This window comes from Ochotona princeps, chromosome 7 (assembly GCF_030435755.1).
Source record: "Ochotona princeps isolate mOchPri1 chromosome 7, mOchPri1.hap1, whole genome shotgun sequence".
Classification (NCBI taxonomy): Eukaryota; Metazoa; Chordata; class Mammalia; order Lagomorpha; family Ochotonidae; genus Ochotona; species Ochotona princeps.
In genome coordinates, this window is record NC_080838.1 from 36,181,392 (window position 1) to 36,204,891 (window position 23,500).

The 23,500-nt window shown below is 40.8% G+C and overlaps 1 protein-coding gene across 3 annotated transcripts in view; it reads right to left on the reverse strand.

Annotated features, from left to right (window-relative positions):
• ZGRF1 (zinc finger GRF-type containing 1) overlaps positions 1 to 19,385 on the reverse strand; it is a 64,606-nt gene extending 45,221 nt beyond the window's left edge. The window contains exons 1-6 of one of the 3 annotated variants that reach the window (XM_058666944.1): positions 19,244 to 19,385; positions 18,412 to 18,492; positions 14,033 to 14,092; positions 12,708 to 12,887; positions 9,580 to 11,779; positions 2,658 to 2,731 (exon numbers count right to left, since the gene is read on the reverse strand). In XM_058666944.1, coding sequence (XP_058522927.1) covers positions 2,658 to 2,731; positions 9,580 to 11,779; positions 12,708 to 12,887; positions 14,033 to 14,092; positions 18,412 to 18,492; positions 19,244 to 19,264 — 2,616 coding nt within the window. In that variant the 5' untranslated portion in view covers positions 19,265 to 19,385. Of the gene's footprint in view, positions 1 to 2,653; positions 2,732 to 9,579; positions 11,780 to 12,707; positions 12,888 to 14,032; positions 14,093 to 18,411; positions 18,493 to 19,243 lie in introns of all 3 variants that reach the window. The other 2 variants (XM_058666946.1, XM_058666945.1) reach the window with 2 other exon arrangements.
• Positions 19,386 to 23,500: the final 4,115 nt, after the last annotated feature.

Sequence of the window (23,500 nt, forward strand, 5' to 3'; positions counted from 1 at the left end):
GTCAGTCACCACAGCTGCAGCTGGGGTCTTCATTAACATACAGGTGACGTCAGCAGCTGTAGGAATTCAATCCAGGTACTCCAACAAGGGACATGGGCGTGTTAACCGCTGTGCTAAACACCTGCTCTGGAGCTCAGCTCTGTGGGGGAGTGGGTAAATGCCGGCATCCCATACTGGAATGTGATCTCACGTTCTAGCTACTGTACTTTAAAAAGAAATGCAGTATTATTATTTGAAAGGCAGAATTATTGCTTCTCGGCCTTTTGGCTAAGATCAAGTGAAAGGCAGAATTAGAGACAGAGAGCCATTGGGAAAAATGGTTTTTACTGTTTGTTTTAATTTACAGGGTCAACACTGTGGCACAGGTTAAGTTACCACCTGCGGCACCAGCATCCTATACTGGAAAACTACATTGGTTCAAGTCCTGGCTTCATCCAGTGGATGGAAGATCTCTCTTTCTTTCTCTGCCTTTAAAATAAATAAATAAATCTTTAAGAAACTAAAATGTTATTTATACCAGCAAAATGGTAGACATAACCTAAATGATCAAAATAAAAAATTGCTCTTCTAGAACACAGAATATTCACAAAATGGGACAGCAAGTAATCTTTAACAACAAAAAAGCTCTTGGGGCAAGTTTTGTGTTTCAGCAGGTTAATCTGCCACTTCGGAGGTCCACAGCCGAGTATCAGAACGCCAACGGTGCACTCAACGCCACGTCCCATCCAGCTTCCGGGTAATGTTCCTGGGAGTCAGCAGATGACGGCTCAAGTACCTGGGTCTCTGCAACTCCATGGCAGACTCACGGAGCTTGGCTCCTGGCTTCAGCCTGGCCCACCCCTGGCTGTCGCGGGTACTTGGGAGTGAACCAATGGAAGGAAGATCTATCTGTGAGCATGTTTGTCTTTGTTGCTTCGTCTCCAAACAAGTGCTTAAAATATAGTTTTAAAAGTTTTTAATAACACAAGATAATATAGATAGTAAGTGAAAAGGATGTGAAAGTATTTGCATCAATCTGCCATTTAAAAAAGAAGTATAAAAAGAGAACTGAAAACATTAATAATTATGTCTGGGAGGTAGAGGTACAGTTGTTTTTTTTTTTTTTTTTTTTTTCTTCCTTCATAGTGTTATGGACTTTAAAAAGAGTACACACCTGCTAGGAAATGGCAATGAATGAATAAATCGTCTCCCCAAAACGCTACCACTATAGACTCTCTATTATAAAACCCTAATCTTGATTATTTACTTCAGTATTTAAGCTCATTCTATTTTTTTTTAAGTGCTTTTATTCATTAGAATAAGCAGAGAGAAACAGAAACTGGGCCCAGCATGGTGGCCTAGCGGCTAAAGTCCTTGCCTTGAATGTGCCGGGATCCCATATGAGTGCCGGTTCTAATTCTGGCAACTCCGCTTCCCATCCAGCTCCCTGCTTGTGGCCTGGGAAAGCAGTTGAGGAGGGCAAAGCCTTGGGACCCTTCACCCGTGTGGGAGACCTGGAAGAGCTCCGGGAGCCTGGCTTCGGATCAGCGCAGCTCCGACTGTTGAGGTCACTTGGGGAGTGAATCAATGGATGGAAGATCTTCCTGTCTCTCCTCTCTTTGATCTGCCTTTGCAATAAAAAGAAATAAATCTTTAAAAAAAAAAAAGAAACAGATCTTTCATCATTGGTTCACTCAGGCTTAGGCCTAGACCCTGGAGCGCTATTCAGTTCCCCCACATGAGCGCCATGAAGTACTTGAGCCATCACCTGCTGCCTATCAGGGATACACAGATGTGGACAGATGACTCTTAACAGAGGCAATCCAAGTGACATTTTAATCACTGCATCAGATGCCAAACCTGGTTCCCCAAACTGTGCAGTAATCTGCTGTGGGGTATCAGGTGAACTCGCAGAAGCTCCAAAGATGTTTTATATTGCAGGAAATAGTGCCACTCAACACTTGGATTTGTGATGCTGTGTTTTCAGAAATACATTTATGACATAAAGCAATTACAAAGAGAAAACGCAAGAAACAGGAGTGGGTGCTATCTAAATGTATTCCAAAGTTTGAGAAGTTGTGCAGTGCTCAACAAGATACACACTCCATCAATAACTGTGTTTATAGGGGGAAAAAAAAACTGGGGCAGGTGTTCAGCCTTGTAGGTGAAAACACCACTTAGTAGGGTAAGTATTGTGACACAATGGATTAAGGCACTGCTTTGATGCCCGCCTCATGGAGTGCTGGTTTGGGTCCCAGCTACTTGATTTCTGACCTAGCTCCCCACTAACGTGCCTAGGAAGCAGCAGAGGATGGCTCAAGTACTTGAGACACTCTCACACACATGGGAGACATAAGTGGAGTTCCTGGATGCTGCCTTTGGTCTTACCCAGCCCCAGCTGTTGCAGGCATTCGGATACTGAAGTAACACCATTTGTCTCTTACCTGTCTTGCAAATAAGTAGCTTACTAAATTATTAGTACATAAATGCCCACATACATAAAATAAGTCCTTAAAAAACACTACTAACTACTTAGTAAAATTACTAGGGATACAGGGAAAAATTACTGAAGTACAAAAGGGATCATGAACTAAGACAGTTTGGGACCCTCTAATTCTACACAAATTATGAAACATTCATTTCAAAACAAAATATTGTTAGAGAAAGAATATACGTACTTGTTGAGAATCCTGGTTCCAATGAGGAGACCTAAGTACAGCCTGTGGAGTTACTGTAACAGATGGTTTTCTAGCTGTAATGGAAAAAGTCAAATGTTTTTAATTCATCATTATAAAAGGTTGGTTTAAAAAGATTATAGAAAAACAGAATTACAAGTAAGTTTAGAGGTTGACATTCATCATAGCAGTCAAGATGCTCATATCCCTTACGGGGGTACCTGAACTGTGAGTCCCAGCTCTGTTTCTGAAATTAATTCCCCCAAATGTGTCCCATGGGAGGCAGCAGATGATGGCTTACGTAGTCTGGCTCCTGCAAACCACAGGGCAGACACGAATTGAAGTGCCCCTCTCCTGGGCCAGGCCCCACTTGGTGAGGGCACTGCAGAGTGAATCAACCCACAGATGGAAGACAGATCTGTTGCTTTTTCCTTCTCTTTCTCTCTTAACTTCTCAAGTAGATTTTTAAAGAATTTAAAATGCTTCTTTGGGTGCATTCTGACATTCACGTATTGTTTTTGTATAAGTATTCTCTATTAACTTTCTGAAGACCCTTCATTTAGTAATGGCCTAAAATATTTGGGGCTGGCACCATGGCATAGCAAGTTAAGCCTTTACTTGCAGCACCAGTATCCCATACGGGCACTGGTTCTAGTCCCAGATGCTCTACTTCCAAATCAGCTCGCTGCTAATGCACCTGGGAAGGCAGTGGAAAATGACCCAATTCCTTGGGCCCCTAAACTCAGATGGGAGACCCAGAAGAAGCTCTTGGCTCCTGGCTTTGGACGAGCCCTGCTCTGACTGTTGTGGCCACTTGGGAAATGAACCAGTAGATGGAAAATTCCTATCTCTCCTCACTAATTCTGTTTCTCAAATACAAATAAATAAATGTTTTTGTAAGTTTTTAAAAACATATTATTTTAAATTTATTTTTAAAATGAAGAAAACAAGAAACACTTTTTTTAATGCAGTAGTATAAAATATTTAAGGCAGACTTTTTCAAGGATTTATTTGTTTGAAAGGCAGAGTGACAAATAAGAACACACTCACAGATCTGCTAACTCATTCCCTAAATGGTTGCAGCAGCCAGAACTTGGTCAAGCCTCTGCCAGGAGCTTTGAACTCCATCTGGTCTCCCATGCTGGGGTAAAGGGACCAAATAACTCAGACTACCTTCCTCTGCTTTTCCAGGAGCACTGGCAGGGAGCTGGATTGGAAGTGGAGTAGTCAGGACTCATACGGTGATATTTCCTTTCAAGTTCCACGTCTATAATTTTAAAATAATTATTACTGTATCTTATGGAAACTTCAATTTTAGGCAACTCTGAATTTTGGTTTCACTACTTACTTGCTAAAATTTAGAATAAATTGAATGAAACAAATCAGTTTTGGAACTTGATGTTATTTCTAAATGGTGGAGCAGGCTTGCAGCACAGTAGTTAAGATGCTGTGTGGGACCCCAACATCAGAGTGCCTGATTTGACCCTGAGCTCTGCTTCGCATGAAGTTTCCTGTTCTCCATACCCTGAGAAAGCAACAGATAACAGCTCAAGTACTCAAGCATATGTGGCCCACATGGAAGATCTGGGTCGAGATTTGAGCTCCTGGGTTCAGCCTGTCCCAAACCTGACTGTTGAGGCTATATGGGGCACTAACAGATGGGAGGTCGCTGCCTCCTCATCTTTCAAATGAAACAAATCCTAAAACAAACAGCACAAGACAAAAATTTTTCCTCCCAGGGTGAGCACTTTGGTGCAGGAAATCAAGTCCTGACTTGGGATACCTGCATAGTGTATCTGAGTGACGTTTTAAGTACTGGTTACGCCACTTATGATGCAGGTTCCTGCTAATGTCCCTTGGGAGGGTAATGAATGATGGTTGGCCCAAGTCCTCACACTCATGCGGAACCCCAAAAGGAATTCCTGGCTCCCAATTTCCACCTGACCTAGCTCTAAGTATTGTAGACATATGGAAATTGAACTTGCAATTCAAAGTTTCTCTCTCTCTCTCACTCCCTCTCTTCTGTTTTGTGACTTTGAAATAAATACAACTTTAAAAAAATTGTTTTCCCTTTACTCCCTTCAATACAGAATAAAATTCTAAATACTCTGATCTATGTTCTATCATCTCACAAAAACTTCAACTGGATATCTTTTTCACTTCCAAATTCTAAATAAGCAGTAAAAAATCAGTGGCCAGAAATACATTCTCAACAAGTAAACACTCTGCCTTCCTATTTCAGTTTGTGTTATAAATAAATGCATTGGGGGGGGGGTCTATTTAGTGACCCATTTTTCATATCTTAGTGTTTTTTTGTGAGTGGACTTCTCTATTGAAGACATACTGTGTAAAGGGTTACCTAGTGTTCCCCAATGCCAACAAGCTTATACTTCTTTTATGGAGAAAATACATGTATTTTTAGTTGTATTCAGGCACAAGCTATAGTATTGTCAGCATGAATTCAATGACAATACATCAATAATATATACTGGATAGGTGTATTTAAACAGAAACACATATAAAATAATGTTATATATTGATGAGCTGTTGAAAATATTTTGACCAAAGTCTTCCAAGGATGTAATCCTGTATTTCCCCTGGGAGCAATCATTCAATGCTTGCTCATTTAGAATCTGCTGTGACTTTACAGAACAGAACTGCCAAAAACAATGAGAATTAATTATAATTCTCCTTTCCAACTTGATAGGAATAAGTCGGAAGACTCTCACAACCAAATTCTATGATTCTTAAATCCTTGCATGAGGAATTTAAAATCATACTTAGCCTTATATAGTTACATGTACCCATATGTACTTTTAAGCTTATTTATTTCTAGAAACTTAACAATTGCCATCAAACTAATTTCACATATCTTAATATTTATTTCTCCAGAATCATTTAAGATACTCAAGTATTCAATTTCAACCAGAGATCATAAAATGCATTATTCTATATATTTGTATGTATAAAATTTACTTTTATATCCTGACAATGTGATAAATGATGCTTAAACATACTAAACATCATTCAACTTCACTTGTCATAGAAGTAAAAAATTAAAAATACTGAAATGCTGTTTCTCAGTTATTACACTGACAAAAAAACTTGTAAGTTTAACAACACAGCATTCACAGGACTATAGACAAACAGCTACTGTTATACATCTTTTGGTGGGAAAAAGACTGCATAATTCCTATCAAGAAAACAAAAATATGAATTTATTCAGTAATCCTACTCTAAAAAATTTTCTACAGCCCAGTGTAATAGCCTAGTGACTAAATGGCCTTGCATTGCATCCACCAGGATCCCATGTGGGGGCTGATTCATATCCTGGCTGCTCCACTTCCCATCCAGCTCCCTACTTATGCCCTGGGAAAACAGTAGAGGATGGACCAAAGCCTTGGGGCCCTGCACCAGTACAGGAGACCCAGATGAAGCTCCTGGTTCCTGGCTTCACACTAGCTCAAGTCCAGCCATTGTGGCCATTTGGCAAGTGAATCAGCGGACAGAGGTTTTTCTCTCTGTATATGTGACTTCAGAATAAAAAGAAATCAATCTTTAAAAAAATTTAAGACACAGTTTTAACATGAAAACAAAAACAAAAAATAAATACAAAAAGACATTAAAAGAGCTTCTGGGGCATGGTGTTGTGGCTTAGCACATAAATCCAAGCTGGCATCAGCATCCCATTTGGGGAATGGTTCAAACCCCAGCTGTTCCACCTCTGATTCAGTTCCCTGATAAAGTGCCTGGGAAAGCAGTGGACAATGGCCCAAGTGCTTGGGTCCCTGCACCAATGTGGGAGACATGGAAGAAATTCCCACCTCCGGGCCCGGCCGCGTGGCCTAGCGGCTAAAGTCCTCGCCTTGAAAGCTCCGGGATCCCATATGGGCGCCGGTTCTGGCCCCAGCAGCTCCACTTCCCATCCAGCTCCCTGCTTGTGGCCTGGGAAAGCAGTTGAGGATGGCCCAATGCATTGGGACACTGCACCCGCGTGGGAGACCCGGTTCCCGGCTTCGGATCGGCGCAGCACCGGCTGTTGCGGCTCACTTGGGGAGTGAATCATCGGACGGAAGATCTTCCTCTCTGTCTCTCCTCCTCTCTGTATATCTGACTTTGTAATAAACTGAATAAATCTTTAAAAAAAAAAAAGAAAAAAGAAATTCCCACTTCCTAGCTTCAATCTGGCCCAGCTTGGCAGTCATTCTGAGAGTGAATCAGAGAATGGAAGATCCCTCTCTCTCACCCCTTTTTTTTTTTTAATTTTCTGGAGAAGCTGAGTATCCTTTATCCCCAATTTGTGATTAAAAATGTCTGATTTCAGATGCTGGAACATTTCCAAAGCCTTTACCAGCATTCCTAATCCAAAAATCTATACTCTGGCATAATTCATTAAGCCTCTGCCTGAGGCACCAGTATTCCATCTTGGTGCTGGCTTGATTCCTAGCAACTCTACTTCCGATCCAGCTCCCTGTGTCTGGGAAGGCAACAGTGGAAGGCCCAGGTTCATGAGCCCCTGTACCCACATGACAGTTCCAGACAGAAGCTCCTAGCTCATGGTCAGCTAGCTCAATGCTCCAAAATTTAATCTCAATTTATTTTCTTACTTTTTTTTTTAACTTGAAAGGCAAAGTTACAAAGAGAACAGGAGAAATAGGGAAAAAGAAATCTTCCATCTGCTAGTTCACTCCCTGAAAGACCACAATGATAGGAACTGGGCCCGTCTTCAGGCAGGAGTTTTTCGGTTGTTGGGTTGTTTTGTTTTTTTTTTTTTTTTTTTTCAGATTTATTGATTTTAATTGGAAAGGCAGATATACAGAGGAGATATAAAGAGAAAGATCTTCCATCAGCTGGTTCACTCCCCAAGTGGCTGCAACAGCCAGAGCTTCTGGGTCTTCCATGCTGGTGCAGGATCCCAAGGCTATGGGCCATCCTCTTTCTGCTTTCCCAGGCCACAAGCAGGGAGCTAGATAGGGAGTGGAACATCCAGGACACGAACTGATGCCTGTATGGGATGCTGGCACATGCAAGGCAAGGATTTAGCCACTGAGTCATCACATTAGGCCCCAGGCAGATACATGTTAAATCATTGATTTTTGGTTTAGAGATGCTCAATACATACGGATACACAAAGCTATTTACTGTCACTTTATTTACAGATGTAAATACTGGGAATAATGTACAATAACCTAGGAAGTTTAGCTAATTAAATGATGCAACATCCAGATATTGACATATAACTGTAAATTAATCCTGTGAACTGATTTGATGTGATTTCCAAAACATATTACGTGAAAAAAAAAAGGTGTTAGAAAATTCGCAGATGAGGCAGGTATTTGGTACTGCTCTTAAGTGGACCCTTGGGATGCATGCATGAGTGCCTTGGTGAGTTCTGGCTGGAATCTGATTCCAGCTTCCTGTTCATGTGCACCCTGGAGGGCAGCACATCATGGTTCAAGTAGTTAGGTCTCATACAGAAACCTCATGGAAGTTCCTGGCTCCTGGTTTCAGCTAGGCCCAGCCCTGGTTGTTCTAGCCATTTGAGAATGAGCCAGCAGATGGCAATCTCTCCCCTTTAAATCTCTCGACTAAAACTAAGTTAAAACAAAGTGTGGGGCCCGGCGGCGTGGCCTAGCTGCTAAAGTCCTCGCCTTGAAAGCCCCGGGATCCCATATGGGTGCCGGTTCTAATCCCAGCTGCTCCACTTCCCATCCAGCTCCCTGCTTGTGGCCTGGGAAAGCAGTTGAGGACGGCCCAATGCATTGGGACACTGCACCCGCGTGGGAGACCTGGAAGAGGTTCCAGGTTCCCGGCATCGGATCGGCGCGGATCGGCGCGCATCGGCCCGTTGCGGCTCACTTGGGGAGTGAATCATCGGACGGAAGATCTTCCTCTCTGTCTCTCCTCCTCTCTGTATATCTGTCTGTAATAAAATGAATAAATCTTTAAAAAAAAAAAAAAAAGTGTGTGTGTGTGTGTGTGTACACGTACATGAGTATGGTACCTTATGTTGAGTACGGGAAAATGAAAATTTACATATAGCTATTTATTCTAGCAAAAAAAAGTCCAACACAGAGTTCATCCACAGCAGATGGGTACGATGTGTAAGAAAGGAATCTAAGTATATTTTTATATAGCTTTGATTTTTTTTAACTCAGCTACTATTTTACATAGTCAAACACAAAATATAGTAACATGGTGAAGAAAAAGCCCCTATGTAGAATCTACACAATGGACTACACCACACTTACAGGAAATTACATAAGCACACTAAAATGAATTTTTTTAAACTTGTGCTCCAACTTTATACTCCCAGCACAACCTAAAAACAAAACTGCAAAGGACAGTGAACTTCACAAATACGTAAAGATTTTTTTTTGCTATTAGTAGTAATATTGGTGTGACAATTTACAAACCATATTCTATGTGTTAAAGACCTCAAGAAGCAAGAAAAAAAAAAAAAAAAAGAAAGAAAAGGTGTTGGAAACCTATGCCCTTTTGTACAATTACTGAAACAGAGGAGAGGAAGAACCCTGTAGAGTAAAACGAAAACTAGAAGTACCAATATGTACTCAAGATTTTTTAAAATGTATGTTCCAGAATATATTCAGAAACAAAGCATACGGATGAATTATCAAATACACACACATTCATTTACAGGCGTCTATATATTCCCAAGTCATACAGAATATTTCTAGAAAGATACTCTCAGAAACCAAATTAATTCTCAGGAGTGAGCTGAGGAGCGATGATAGGAAAGAGAATTATTTTTCTTTACCTTATCCTCAAACAAATTGATTTTACCAAGAATGTGTATTAGTTGCTTAAATCCTGCATAATTCTTTCATGCAGCAGCAACCACAAGTTATATTCTCATTCCTTCAGCTACAAAGAGAGTAACGAGAAACAAACATGCCATTCTAACCTTTAGGACTTCTATCTGGCTCACGTGTCTGCTGAATTCCTTGTTGTTGAAGGGCAGTACTATTATTCTTCAGTATTTCCAAGCTGTCTAAAGCTGTACTGTATTCAGAGAGTGACTTTAAAAGGGAAATGCTATTTACTAATCCAGAAAGTTCTAAAGAATTTCTAGGATTACCCCCATGTTGTGCGCTTCGTCTGGCAGCTTCAACTTCATTATAGTCATTCGGTAAACTTCTTAACTTTCCCAAGGGCCTGGGTTCAGGAACATAAACCTTGGTGTCTGCCGGAACAGGATGCTTTTTATCCAGAGAGTAAAACGAAGAACTGGAATCTTGAGTATTTGTTTTATCAAGCTCAATGCTTCCAGAATGATTGTGATTGGCATTTAATAATTGGATATTGCTGTCAGTGCTAGAGGTTGTTGGGAAAACCTGTTTATCATTTTTGTCTAAGTCAATTCCTAAAATAGAAGGTTGAGGTGGAACATTTTCAGGAAATAGACTACCACTTTCTGAAGTCTGATTAGTGATCATGTTTGTATTCTTAGCTTCATTTGGGAATAGAGGAAAATCATGGCTAATTCTGACTTTTCGGAGAGACTTCTTAGCATCTTTTTTATTATGTAAATAAACATCATCAGTCCACTCTAAAGATGAGTCAAAGTTGCTTAATGTGTCACTGCATTCTTCCTCTAGTCCTTTCTCTGTGTTTTCAGCTTTGCAGGGTCCTGTGTCAAAGTCCACACAAGCTTCACCAAGAAACCATGATGGCAGAATCTCTTCAATAGCGGATGTCTCTTCAGGTTTTCCACCAATAGATGTTAACAATGGCAAATGTTCACTTCCCATTTCCTTATGGCTTATATCTTTACACCTCTTCTGAACACATGAATTGCCATCATTAATCAAAATTTCTCTTTTTCCACTTTCTGAATTTTGTAAAACTTTACTGCTTTCCTGTGATTCGTCCTCAGTGTCACTGATCTCAAAATTGTTTAGATTAAAATTTATCTCCAAAAATGGCTGTTCACAAATACTATTTAGATGCCCCCTATCAGCATGACTTTTAGAAAACGTGTCTCTGATGTCATCAGAGATCCCAGAATTGCTGTTTAGAAAAGATTTAGTCGGTAGGTGTTCTGAGTCCGGCAGAAAAGAAACTGGTCGCTCACACTTTTCTTCTAGTGCTTCACAAGCATTTGCCACATGAGCATGTTCTGTAGTGCAAACAGACTGTCTTAGGTATTCCTTGTCATTTTGCCTAAAAGGTATTTTATTCCTGTCTTGAATCTCAGATTTAGATAATAAACCATCATTTTCTGCTCTCCTGCAGCTAACCAGTAGTAAGCTGTTGCTTTCAGGTAATGAAGGAATTTCTAATTTTACTTCCTGATTCCAGGATTGATGACTACTTCCCACAGTCTTATCTTCACTATGCTTTTTATCCTTTTCAGTACTTGTTTCAAAGACATCTACCTCTTTGGGTGACAAAAGTTCTTTCACATTCATATTTACATCAACCTCTGTATCACTGGCATCCTTCATCAAAGAATGCGCAGGTGAATTTGGTACAGATAAATACATAGCCCACCGACTTTCAGTTCTCATAGTATTTTCCAATGGATACTTAGAGTTGGAATTGCCTTTGCTCTTCATCTCAGCATACTCTTCCTGCAGACTGAAGCACTTTGGCTTAATAGGAATTTTTAAACTGTCTTGCGGTTGCACCTCAGGAAAATGTTCCGCACCTTCAGAATTGAATTCCTTACACCTATTAGTAGATTTGGACTTCAGAAGAGCTAGTATCTGTGCTTTGCTTCTGACGGCTTGTGTACCTCCTGAACACTGAGATGCCAAATTATCTCTTTTCATCGGTTCATTGGTCAGTGAAGGGTCTGAATGATTGCTTTCAGAGCAAAAATAATTTTTTTCACATAGCATTTCCGAGTTAATCTTAAAGCCTGGAGTAAAGGCAACTGAAGACATGCTACTTCTTTCTCTGGTTTCATAAGAGAGAGCATTCTCAAGGTTTGTTGGTATAGTATTCACATCTTTTTTGCCAATAGTAGGAAACAAGGGAGGTATGCTGTAAGATGGAGGTACAAATGTAGGACCTGGTCTCTGATCCTCAATCAACATTGCTGATTCTCCATTTTCTGGAATAACCATTTTCTTTGGAACTTGACGTGGTGCTTTAAAATCCTACAAATATTAAAATAATTATTAGCTATAAAAATATCTGTAAAAAAAAAGTGAAATAACTGGCTTGAAGAAAATAATTGAGTCAATGTTGTCGCAGCCAGTTAGGTAGCCACTCTGATACCCGTAATCCTACTGGAATGTTAGTTCAAATCCTAGCTACTCCACTTCTGATCCAACTCCGCTAATGAGCCTCAGACATGTGGAAACCTGGAAGGAGTTTCTGCTCCCTGGCTTTGGCCTGGCTGAAACACAGCTGTTATGGGAAAATGAACTGAGCAGACAGACTATCTCTGTCATTCTGCCTTTAAAATAAATAAATAAATAAATAAATAAATCTTGAAAAGAAAAATAAGGATTGCATAAGCTTGCTTAAGGCAAAACAAAATCATTCAGAGTTAAAATTTATTTGGGACAGATGTCTAGTACAGCAGCTTAAGCTGTTGCTTAGCATGCCTGGATCCCATAAAGGAGTGCTCCAACCAAGTCCCAGATACTCTGCTTCCAATCCAGCTTCCTGCTAACGCATATCCTGGGAGTCAACAGATGACAGCAAGTATTTGGGTCCTTGCCACCTAGGTAGGAGAACGGAGTTCTAGGCTCCTAGCTTCAACCTGACACAACCCTGGCTGTTGTAGGCATTTGGACAGTGAACCAGTGAGTAAAAGACCTCTCTCTCTCTGTTTATGTCTCTCTCTGCCTGTATGCCTTTAAAATAAATGAAAATAAATATTTTTAAAAGATTTAAAGTTTGCAAAACTAAAATATAAATTCATTTGAAGTTAAGATTTTCCAGACTAGAATTTACTTCCTTAATTAAGTCTATGAAAAAGTATTTTAATGACAGAATACAATAACTTCAAATTCCTTATTTGTTTAAACCAGTTTTATGAATAGATGTTGGTGAATTATTTCCCACAGAGAAACTTACAGTAAACTTCCGTTTTAAGCCAGAAGGCTGACATCCAAGAGACCAGCCAGAGGACATAAACCTCCTTGCCTCTGGAGTTTCTTTAACGACATCCTCTTTAACAGCTGTGCTTCCAGAAACTTTAACTTCCTCGACAGTGATTAAGTATCGATCACTTTCTAAGTCATCTCCAGGTTTCACCTAAATTTAAAAAAATAAGTGTCAAGATCCTGTACAGCTAATTATTTGATCATCTATATATTCCTATAAGCTCACTAGGCACCAAGCACTAAGCAAGATACACTAGATACTCAGTGCCTGTTGAATGAATAACTAAATTTATCAACTCTTTATTAATATGTAGAAGCATTACAAAAGGGTCATAATACAAGTTTAAAAGCTTAACTTGCTCACTGAACAGTATATACTATGAACCTTCAAAGGCCCTCTATTATACACTGCATTACAAAGATAAACACTGACAGAAAAACCATCTCTCAAGGAATTTATTTAGACTACTTGCAACTAAATATACATTTTTAAATTTACAGTTATAATTATAAAGCTTCACAAATAGGTAGGAATTACACACATTCTCATTTATCACAAAGTATACTGTATTACAAATTACTTAAATAAGCTTATCCCAAAAGGCATTTTAATCACTTCAATAAACACTTGCATTCATTTCTAACTACTATTCAATGATTACTAGCTTTGTGTGAAAACATGCAAAATCTGTATCAGATAATCTACAAATGGAATAATTTAAGAAAGAACAGCAGTAATTACTACCTATTAAGCATCTACTAACTGCTTCTCCTAGACTTTTTAATAAATATAAAAATACAACCACTATAAATGTCACACAAATTTGCAAAATGAATTAAGGATCATAAGAATGTGCATTTTGACACATTCAAAATCATGGCAGTAAAAGTATTTTGTACATCATCTCTAATCTTCAGACAAAGCACAATGTCTGTCCATTTGGGAACTTAAAAGTTAGGAAAAACATGAAAGTGGGAAATGAACCCAAAATAACCAACTCTAACATTCTTATTCTTTACATTAAAATATGCCTTATTTTCCTTTAATTCCCTTTTCCTTCCTATATGGAGAAACACCAGGTAAAAGGAAAAATACTTAAATGGGAATTTCACAAAATATTTCTCATTGTAGGTCTCTGACAATCAAAAAATCAATAACAGAATCAGGTTCTACAGTCAATTCGTGGGTTCCAATCCCAGCCCTGGCATCACAGTACCATTAGTAAACTACTAACATATTCATAAAAGAAGTATTCTCTTTAAACAGCAGCTTAAAAATCAAACACATCAAAGTACCTCAAAGCACTTAAGAAATAAACTTTCCAAGCATGATCCTTTGTCATCATATAAAGTTGCCTGCATCAAAAGGAAATAAATGTTAAAAACAGTATAACACGGCTTTTCAGAAACACCTTCAAGAGAAAAAACTAAAAAATTGTTTTAAAAACAAATTATGTAGGGACCAGTGCAATGGTTCCATTGGCCAACCTCCACCTGCAAGCACCAGCAGCCCCTATGGGTGCCAGCTTGAATCCTGGCTGCTCCACTTCCCATCCAGCCCCGTTTTTGATTTGGGAAAGCAGCGGAGGAAGGCTCTGGGTTGAGCCAATCTAAAGCCCAGAGCTCCAGCTATTGTGGCCACTTGGGGAGTAAATCAACAGACGGAAGATCATTCTCTCTGTCTCTCCTCCTCTCTACGTATTTGACTTTGTAATAAAAATAAAATAAATCTTTAATTTAAAAAGTAAATTATGTGATGAAAGGATTACACACTTAAACCTGGATTTCAAACACTTATTATGCATTAACTCAGTCTGCAAGAGAGCAAAGAAATTTAAAAATGTAATTCTCACCACAAGGATTCTGGAATGGGATTAAATCACAGTAGACAAACCGCGGATAAGATCAGTTAACAGAAAGCATTATGCTAAAATACAAGATCAATAGCCCTTTCAATACTGTTTTGGTTTCATCTCATGAGTTTTAATATTTTTGTTTTTATTTTCATTTCTTCAAAAAGGTCTTTTTTCTTATTAATTTCTTCACTGACTCATAGGTTATACAGTAGTATTGTTCGCCTCAAGAAGGTTTATTTTCTTTTTCATTTCTTCAGCAACACATTAGTCATTCAGTAGCACCTTATTTAACTTCATGTTGTAAATTTTCTATTTTTCTTCCTATTGTTGATTTTGTTTTGTGGTTTTTCATTTAAGGGAAATAAGATGTGAATATATAGTGCAGTATGCATCTCTACTTTCAAATCAAAGATGAATTCCAATGAAACTGTTAAATATATCTGGACAATAGGATGCTAGTCTCTCTGCCATTTTTCATACCTGCAAGTCAGGACACACTTAAACAGCAGAATGACAGATTTAGGACTGTTTATGAAGGACTAAACTATTGTAATAATATAGGGGAAATCGGGGAGGGGGCAAAGAAAAATCCCAGAGCAGAGTCTATGGAATGGTATCATAAAAAATAAATTTTTTTTTTAAAAAAGAAAACATTATCCTAAATAAGTCATTTATAAAAGGCTCCACATTATAAAATTCTTTTCATGTGAAATGTCCAAAATAAGTAACTCTAGAGATAGTGGGCAGGTTGGTGCTTGCTTAGGGTTGGGTGCTGGGTATTGAGCAGCTACTCATACTGAGTATAGGATTGCTATGGAAGTGACAAAAATGCTTTAAAATTAGATTGTTGATGGTTGCAAAACTGAATTACGTAAAAATCAACAGAATGAGAGGTATCAAAAAATGTGCATTTTATATCTCAATATAGCTCTTGGAAATAACCAAAAGCTGTTATTTTTTCTAAAAATTGGTTATTTCCAAGAGCTGTATTTTTGTTCCTTATTCCTTTCATCCTATACTCCTCCCTTGAACAGTACCAGCCTCACAAATCACATCACACTATGGTTTGGCTCAAATCATGCCAAGGTCTTCACAGCTTTCAGAGAAGAGAATGGAAGTCCACACAACAGCCAATAAGGTATACTTAATCCTCATCTCCACTCTCCCTTTGCTCACTCGGTTTCAACTGTATTGATATCCTCCAACCACAGATATATGTATTCATTAAATTTTCTGGTCAGCTTCATGGCATTTTTCCAATACTAGGGGGCTTAATGTTTCATTTTCTGCTGCATTCTTCTAGAAAAGTAGCTAACAAATGACAGGTGCTCACAATACATTTGCTACATATTTGTTACATGAATGAATCCACTCCAACACCTTCTAAGCTACAATAACACTCAAATGCAAAAGACTTGAATCTATACTGCTACAGCACAGCTCCTTCCTAAGCCCCAGGTGCTCCCTAACGACTGCTTGAGTGTTTCTATGACACCTTAAATACAGTCTTCTCACGATGGACTAAAAATCTTTATTGTTCTCACTAATTTTTGTTTTGAGAAATCTTACCTCAGTACCATAATCAAAAATACAGAAACCTGGGCCCGCTGCATGGCCTAGCAGCTAAAGTCCTCGCCCTGAACGCGCCAATATCCATATGGGCACCGGTTCTAATCCCGGCAGCTCCACTTCCCATCCAGCTCCCTGCTTGTGGCCTGGGAAAGCAGTCCAGGACGGCCCAAAGCTTTGGGATCCTGCACCCATGTGGGAGACCTAGAAGAAGTTCTTGGCTCCTGGCTTCGGATCGGCACAGCACCGGCCCGTTGCGGCTCACTTGGGGAGTGAATCATCAGATGGAAGATCTTCCTCTCTGTCTCTCCTCCTCTCTGTATATCTGACTTTGTAATAAAAATTAATAAATCTTAAAAAAAAAATGCAGAAACCTGAAAGTCATTTTGGATTTTCCTAACCCGCACGATATCTAAGATCTGATGATTCTACAAGATTTTTACAATTTCTCTCTAAACAATGTTCACACCAACTTGATCAAATGTCTATCTTTTTTTAAAAGATCTATTTATTTTTATTGGAAAGACGGATTTACAGAGAAAAGGAGAAACAGAGAGAAAGATCTTCTATCTGCTAGTTCACACCCCAAGTGGCTGCGATGGCCAAAGCAGAGCTAATTCAAAGCCAGGAGCCTTGCTGTTCCACTTCTGATCCAGCTCCTTAACGGCTCAGAAATGTAACAGAAAAATGTCCCGAGTATTGGATCCCTGCATCCATATGGAAGATTCAGACAAAGGTCATGGTTTCAGCCTGGCCCAGCCCTGGCTGTAGTAGTTATCTGGGTATAAAAGGACTAATGGAAGATCTATTTCTGTCTCTTCCTCTTTACAACTCTCTTAAAAAATTAAATTAAAAAAAAAAAATTCCTCTGGAAAAAAAAGTACTGTACTTCTTCAATTTAAGCTGATTGAACATTAAGCTGAGATCCTATAACGAAAGTAATCAGAAGAGGCTAGAGCTGTGGCACAGTGCACTAAGCCTCCACCTGTGGCAGCAACATTCCATACTGCATGCTGGTTCAAGTCTCAGCTGCTCTACTTTCCATCCAGCTCCCTGCTTATGGCCTGGGAAGGCAGCTCATGAACCATTTGGAGAGTGAACAAGTGCATGGAGGATCTAATCCCGGCAGCTCCTCTTCCCATCCAGCTCCCTGCTTGTGGCCTGGGAAAGCAGTCGAGGACGGCCCAAAGCAAAGCCTTGGGACCCTGCACCTGCGTGGGAGACGCAGAGGAGGCTCCTGGCCACTTGAGGAGTGAATCAGCAGACAGAAGATCCTCCTCTCCGTCTCTCTTCCTATCTGTATATCTGACTTTCCAATAAACATAAATCTTTAAAAATAATAATAACAATAATAATATAAATTTTAAAAAAACATACAAATAGGGCCTACCATGATGGCCCAGTGGCTAAATCCTCTCCTTACACATGCTGGGATCTCATATGGATGCTACTTCCTGTCCTGGCTGCTCCACTTCCCATCCAACTCCCTGCTTGCAGCCTGAGAAAGCAGTAAAGGACAGAACAAAGTCTTGGGACCATGTATCTGCGTGGGAGATGTGGAAGAGGCTCCTGGCACCTGACTTCAGATTACCTCAGCTCCAGCCACTGTGGGTACTTGTGAGTGAACTAGAAGACAGAAGATCTTTCTATCTCTCCTTCTTTCTGTAAATCTGCCTTTCCAAGAAAAATAAACAAATATTTAAGAAAAAAAAAATCACAAATAAATACTACTTCCTGAACTTTCATAAAACACAAATTAACCTCTATTATAGAATCATTTGAAAATTTGTTTTCCTGGGCCTGGCGTGATAGTATAGTGATTAAGGTCCTTGCCTTGCACACCCAGGATCCCATATGGGCGCAGGTTCTAATTCCGACAGCACTGCTTCCCATCCAGCTCCCTGCTTCTGGCCTGGGAAAGCAGTCGAGGCAGCCCAAAGCCTTGGGACCCTGCACCCGCATGGGAGACCTAGAAGAAGCTCCTGGTTCCTGGCTTCGGATCAGTGCAGCACCAGCCATTGTGGTCACTTGGGGAGTGAATTATCGGAAGGGAGGTCTTCCTTTCTGTCTCTCGTCCTCTCTGTATATCTGACTTTGCAATAAAAACAAATAAATCTTTAAAAAGAAAAAAAGAAAATTTGTTTTCCTAGCACATAAGTAATATTTTATCAACTATGGAGTTTTCTTAATATTAAATCAAAAGGCAAAAGCCTCATTCTTAGACACCACAATCAATTGCTTTGCACTTACTTTGTTTCCTAAGTGAGGGATCTTCAGAATTCCATCTTGCCACACTTTTGACTTCTTTGTCTTTTGATGAGTATACAGGACCTTAGTTCCAACAGATCAAAAGAAATGGTTCTTACTCAATTCAATGTTATGTTATTTTATATACTCTTCTACTGTACAATAAAAAAATTAAGGCATCCAGTAAGAGTTTAGATATATAAATATCATAACAATAACAACACAACATTGAAAAATATAGAAAAGTTGGTATTTTCATGGAATAGGTGATTAGCCCAGTGGTTAAGACACAGGATAGGATGCACCAGTCGGAGTCCCAGTTGCTTTGCTTTCAATGCAGCTCCCTGTTAGCGTGCCTGGTAAGGCAATGGAAGACGGGTCCAAGTGTCTGGGTCCCTTCCACCCAAATGGCAGATCAACATGGATTCCCAGCTCCTGGTTTCAGCCTGGCCTAGGGCTAGCTGTCAAGGCCATTTAGTGAGTGAATGCGTAGACAGAAGTATTTTTCCTTTTTCTCTCTCTGCTACTGCACTTCAAATAAATAAATAAAAACCACTTACAAAGAAAGAGAGAAGATTATTGCCTGGTCTCAAGCTCCCAAACTATTTGTTACAAACAATAACAAATATGAATAGAATCACCAAATCAAATACAGTGCCTTGTTTGGGGTATTCTTATATTTAAAAGTATTCACTATTTATCTGAAATTCAAATTTAACTGCATGTCCTGTTCTACTTTTGCCAAATCTGACAACTGTAGTAAGACATCTATACAAAGAAGGAAGGAAGGAAAAGAGGAAGAGAGAAAGGAACTGTGAGAATTTGCAGAACTTACAATAAATTCTTGGTGTACCATCGCTTCTTCTCAAGTGGAAACCTTCTGGGTCCAGAAAGTAATCAACGCTTATTGAACTACTATGCCATCTGAAACAAAAAGTGACAAAACAGGTAACCTTGACAGAAAGAATGAACTCTCAGACTGTTCTAACTACCAACAGAAAAACAGACATGCAATCAGAGATGGATCTGTCATTAGGAACTCAGGAAGAACAAGAATTCATCAAGTAAAGAGGCAACCAAACATAATACAAACTCATGAGTAGTACCAACATTTTTCCAAATGCTGTAAGATGTATCAGAAAATTTAATCCTGCCTCATTCTTAGAGCCAGGAATATAGCCACCACAAGATGGCCCCCTTGTGTTTTCAATTTGCAGTCATCCCTTGGTGCCAATGCGAGACTGATTCTAGGATCCTCTCAATAACTAAGCACACCAAAATCTAAATGCTCAAGACTGGATATAAAATGGCATAGTTCTGGGGCCAGTGTGGTACACTAATCCGCTACCTGCAGCACTGGCATCCTAAAGGGGCACCAGTTCAGTTTCCAGCAGCAACACTTAACGACCCTGCTGCTGGCTAAGAGCCAGAAGGGTGACCAAGTTCTTGGGTCCCTACACCCATGAGAGACCCAGAAGCTCCTGGCTCCAAACATGCCCAGCTCTGGCCATTAATGCCATTTGGGGAGTGAACCAGTGGATGGAAGATCTCTCCCTGCCTCTCTCTGTGTGTAACTCTTTCAATTAAGATAAATAAATCTTCTTTAAAAAATAGCATAGATTTTGCTTATATGCTGCATATATTTCATGTACATTTCAAATTAAGCGTTCATTGATTATAATATCTAATATAATATAAATTATAGGCAAATAATAGTTGTACTACATTGTTTATGAAATGAAGGCAAAACAGATGTCTGTTAACATTCACTACAGATCAAAATTTTTTCTGAGTATTTCCACCTTCTGGTAGTGAGGGGACCGTATGCCTACCTCATACAGCAACCCCTCATCCTATCCGCTCTGCACTCAACAACCAGAGTGAGATATGCCATGGACAGGATTTAGCCCTAAGAGGTACTGTCTTTCAAAGATTTAACTCCAGCACTCCATATCCAACCCTCCAGCCACCAGAAATTACCAGAGGCCTAAGAATGTCATAAAGATAAAAGAGAGGTCCAGAGAACTGCAACAACCCAGATGCTTCTGGAGCAAGGTGTCCCCAGGAACTGAATGAGCTGAATATTCCAGGTACGTAGGTGAAATTTCATGGTGTAGACAGAGTGCTTGGCAGGAGGCAGAATGAATACTTAATTACTACAATAACAGACAACATTTACAAAGTGCAAGTATACACCACACACAATACATGCAACCTTACAGTGTACATACTATTTTTAATATGCACTTTACAAAGGAGGCTGAGAGGTAGGATGCTATTGGGACCCCTGCATCCCATATCACAGCAGCCTGGTTTAAGCCCTGGTTCTGTTTCCAAGTCCAGGTCCAGCTAACACCCACCTGGGAATCAAGACTTCCCGAGGTTCAAGTCCTCAGATCCCTACCGTGAGCAGTTCCCAGACCCTGACCTTCTGGCTCACCCTCAACCATAATAAGCAATAGGACAGCAACCTGAAGGATTGAATATCTCTCTCTTTCAAAATAAATTTTTTTAAAATCCAAAGTACACAATAGTCAAGCAACTTGCCCAGTGTTGTAAAGTAAAAAAAATTAAGATTCAGAATTTAAAACTAAGTAGTATAAACAGCAGTGTGCAAGGTCACAAACAGTAGTTCTCTCTTGATTATCTATTATATGGCAGGTGAAAATAAGATAATTTGCATTTATCAGTGTCATAATCTTGAAGTGTGCTATCATAATTCATAGCTTAGAAATCCATCAACTAACAATTTAGCATTATTTATGAGGTATTTACAGATTAAAATGAATTCTCATTTTCCTACATTAGATATTTCTGGGGTTTATTATTTAAAAGGAACTGAGAAAGGTCAAACTCTCTAAAACAGTAAATGAACTTCTCAGATTAAGCCTAAAAAAGAAAAACTTAATTCAACTTGAAAGTATCCAGCTGTAGGTAACTGCCTAAGTTGCCTTGTATCTAGGCAACTGTTAGAGTGCTGGAAAAAGTGGTTAGTAGCTAGCAGGCATTCTGGACCTGTTAATGCCAAACTTGTGTTAACTATACCAGTGTGCCAGAATAGATGCCTATATTATTTTATCTAATGCATTTTTTTCCTTTTTTAAAGATAAGTGTGGATAACAGGGAACTCCAGGTCACACCAGCCCAGCGCCCAGGCTGGGCAGGGAGGGGCACCGGGTGGTGGCACTGCCGGTTGCCTAGGGAAGGGGTCTGGGGACATATTGGAGTGGGAGCAGCTGAGGGACTCTTAGACAGCGAAAGAATGATTTCTAGGGGCTTCCACAGACTGGGCCACTGCACTTGCAGCTAGGCAAGGGAGCCGAGATGAAGCAGTTCAGAGCGGGGAAACCAGAGGACATGTCTGGGTCAGGCCAGGAAACCTGCCCACGTCGGCTAAACGGCGTATCACCTACCACCCATCAGTGCACACAAATGCTGGGGCTGGAAGGGGTCTGCCTGGCTGGGTTAGACCACAGCATCCACCCATGAGTTTCAGAGCAAGGGGTGGGCCATATCAGGCTGGGCTGCAGCACCAGAACACAAGAGAACTAGATCTTGTGGCAGGTTCTGTAGGGGAAATGTGGACTTGCCTGTAGGACCGCAATACCCTGCGTTTGTGTGAAGAGCTGCAGGCAGTGACAGGCCAAGCCAGTCTGGACCACATTACTCATCTAACAGGAACCCACATGACACTTGTGCAAGCTAGGCTGGAAGGAGGCTGGGCTGGTCCAGGCTGCCAGACCCACCGGCACATGCAAAGGCCAGGACAGAGGGCAGATCATGCCAAGCAGGGCTGTTGTCCCCACTAGCACCTGTGAGATCAGGGCCTGGGAACATGCCTGGCAAGGGAACTGTGGCCACTCTTCTGCCAGGCTGTCCCTTACTGATGAGCACAGGATCTAGGGCTGGGGGTGGGCCAGGCCAGACGAGGCAGCACCACCTGTCGACATACACAAGGGCTGGATCAGGCTGAGCTAAGCCACAGTACCCAGGGCTATGCAAAAGAGCCAGATGGGAGATGAGCTGGGCCAGCCTAAGCTGCGGCAGAGGCTAGCGGCACAAAAACTAGGACTAGGGGTGGACCTATAGGAGGTAATTGGGGGTTGCACCAATTGGATTGCAGCACCCTGGTATACACCAGGATCAGGTCTGTAGTGTGCAGCACTGGGCTGCAGCACACATTGGTTCATGTGAGATATGCAGCTGAGGGTAGAACTGACCAGGCAGCTGTATCCACCAGTATGTGTGTTGGCTGGTGCAGGAGACAGGCCAAACTTGATCCTGCATTGGCTGGAGCACACAAGAGTGAAATCTAAAGTCACTCTGGGCAAGGTTTTTGGGGGGTCTATCCAACTAAACTGCTGGGCTCAGACCCCAGGCACAGGGAAAATCACAATACATACGGTCTGACCTTGGAGTGCATTACTGGGAGTGAGCCTCCTCAGTTGCTGATGCCTGTGCTGTGGACAGCATGCCCACACGCACCCGGGGGACATGAGAGCCTGCTCAGCTAGGCCAGCAGAGGACGTCAACTGCCTCATCAGAGGATGGCAAGCAGAACAGGTTACACCACTCTTCTGGCCAAGCTTTGCAGCATGTTCCTGTGTCTGCGGATGCACTAAGGTGGACTCTGTCAACCAAGAGGCCTTGGAAAGCAACCCTGGAGCAACAAAACCAACAACTTCTCAGAACAAAACCAATCCATTAATGACCTCAGAATACTCTTCCCACATCAAGGTCTCTAATGCATCATCGAATGACCATCCCCCACGGCGGGGTATGCAGGACTTAGCTGCCCGCCATTCAAGTAAAAGGCATCTTGTTAGGAAACAACCTTAACAGCCAACCAAAAGAACGCCACAGGTCATCATGTTCCAAGACACTCAATCTGGCCCGGTGCCTCCGAAGTACAGTGGAAATCTGACTTTTGAGTTATGAAAACAAACAGCACGAGCCCTTCTCGTCAGGCGCGACCTAAAGAGACGAAGGTGAGGCAGCAGTTCCCACACAGTCCAGGCAAGCGGCGCCCGTTGCCGCCCCAATCACGGCCCCAAACAGCACCCTTCCCGACACGCCCCTGGCTCTCAACCAG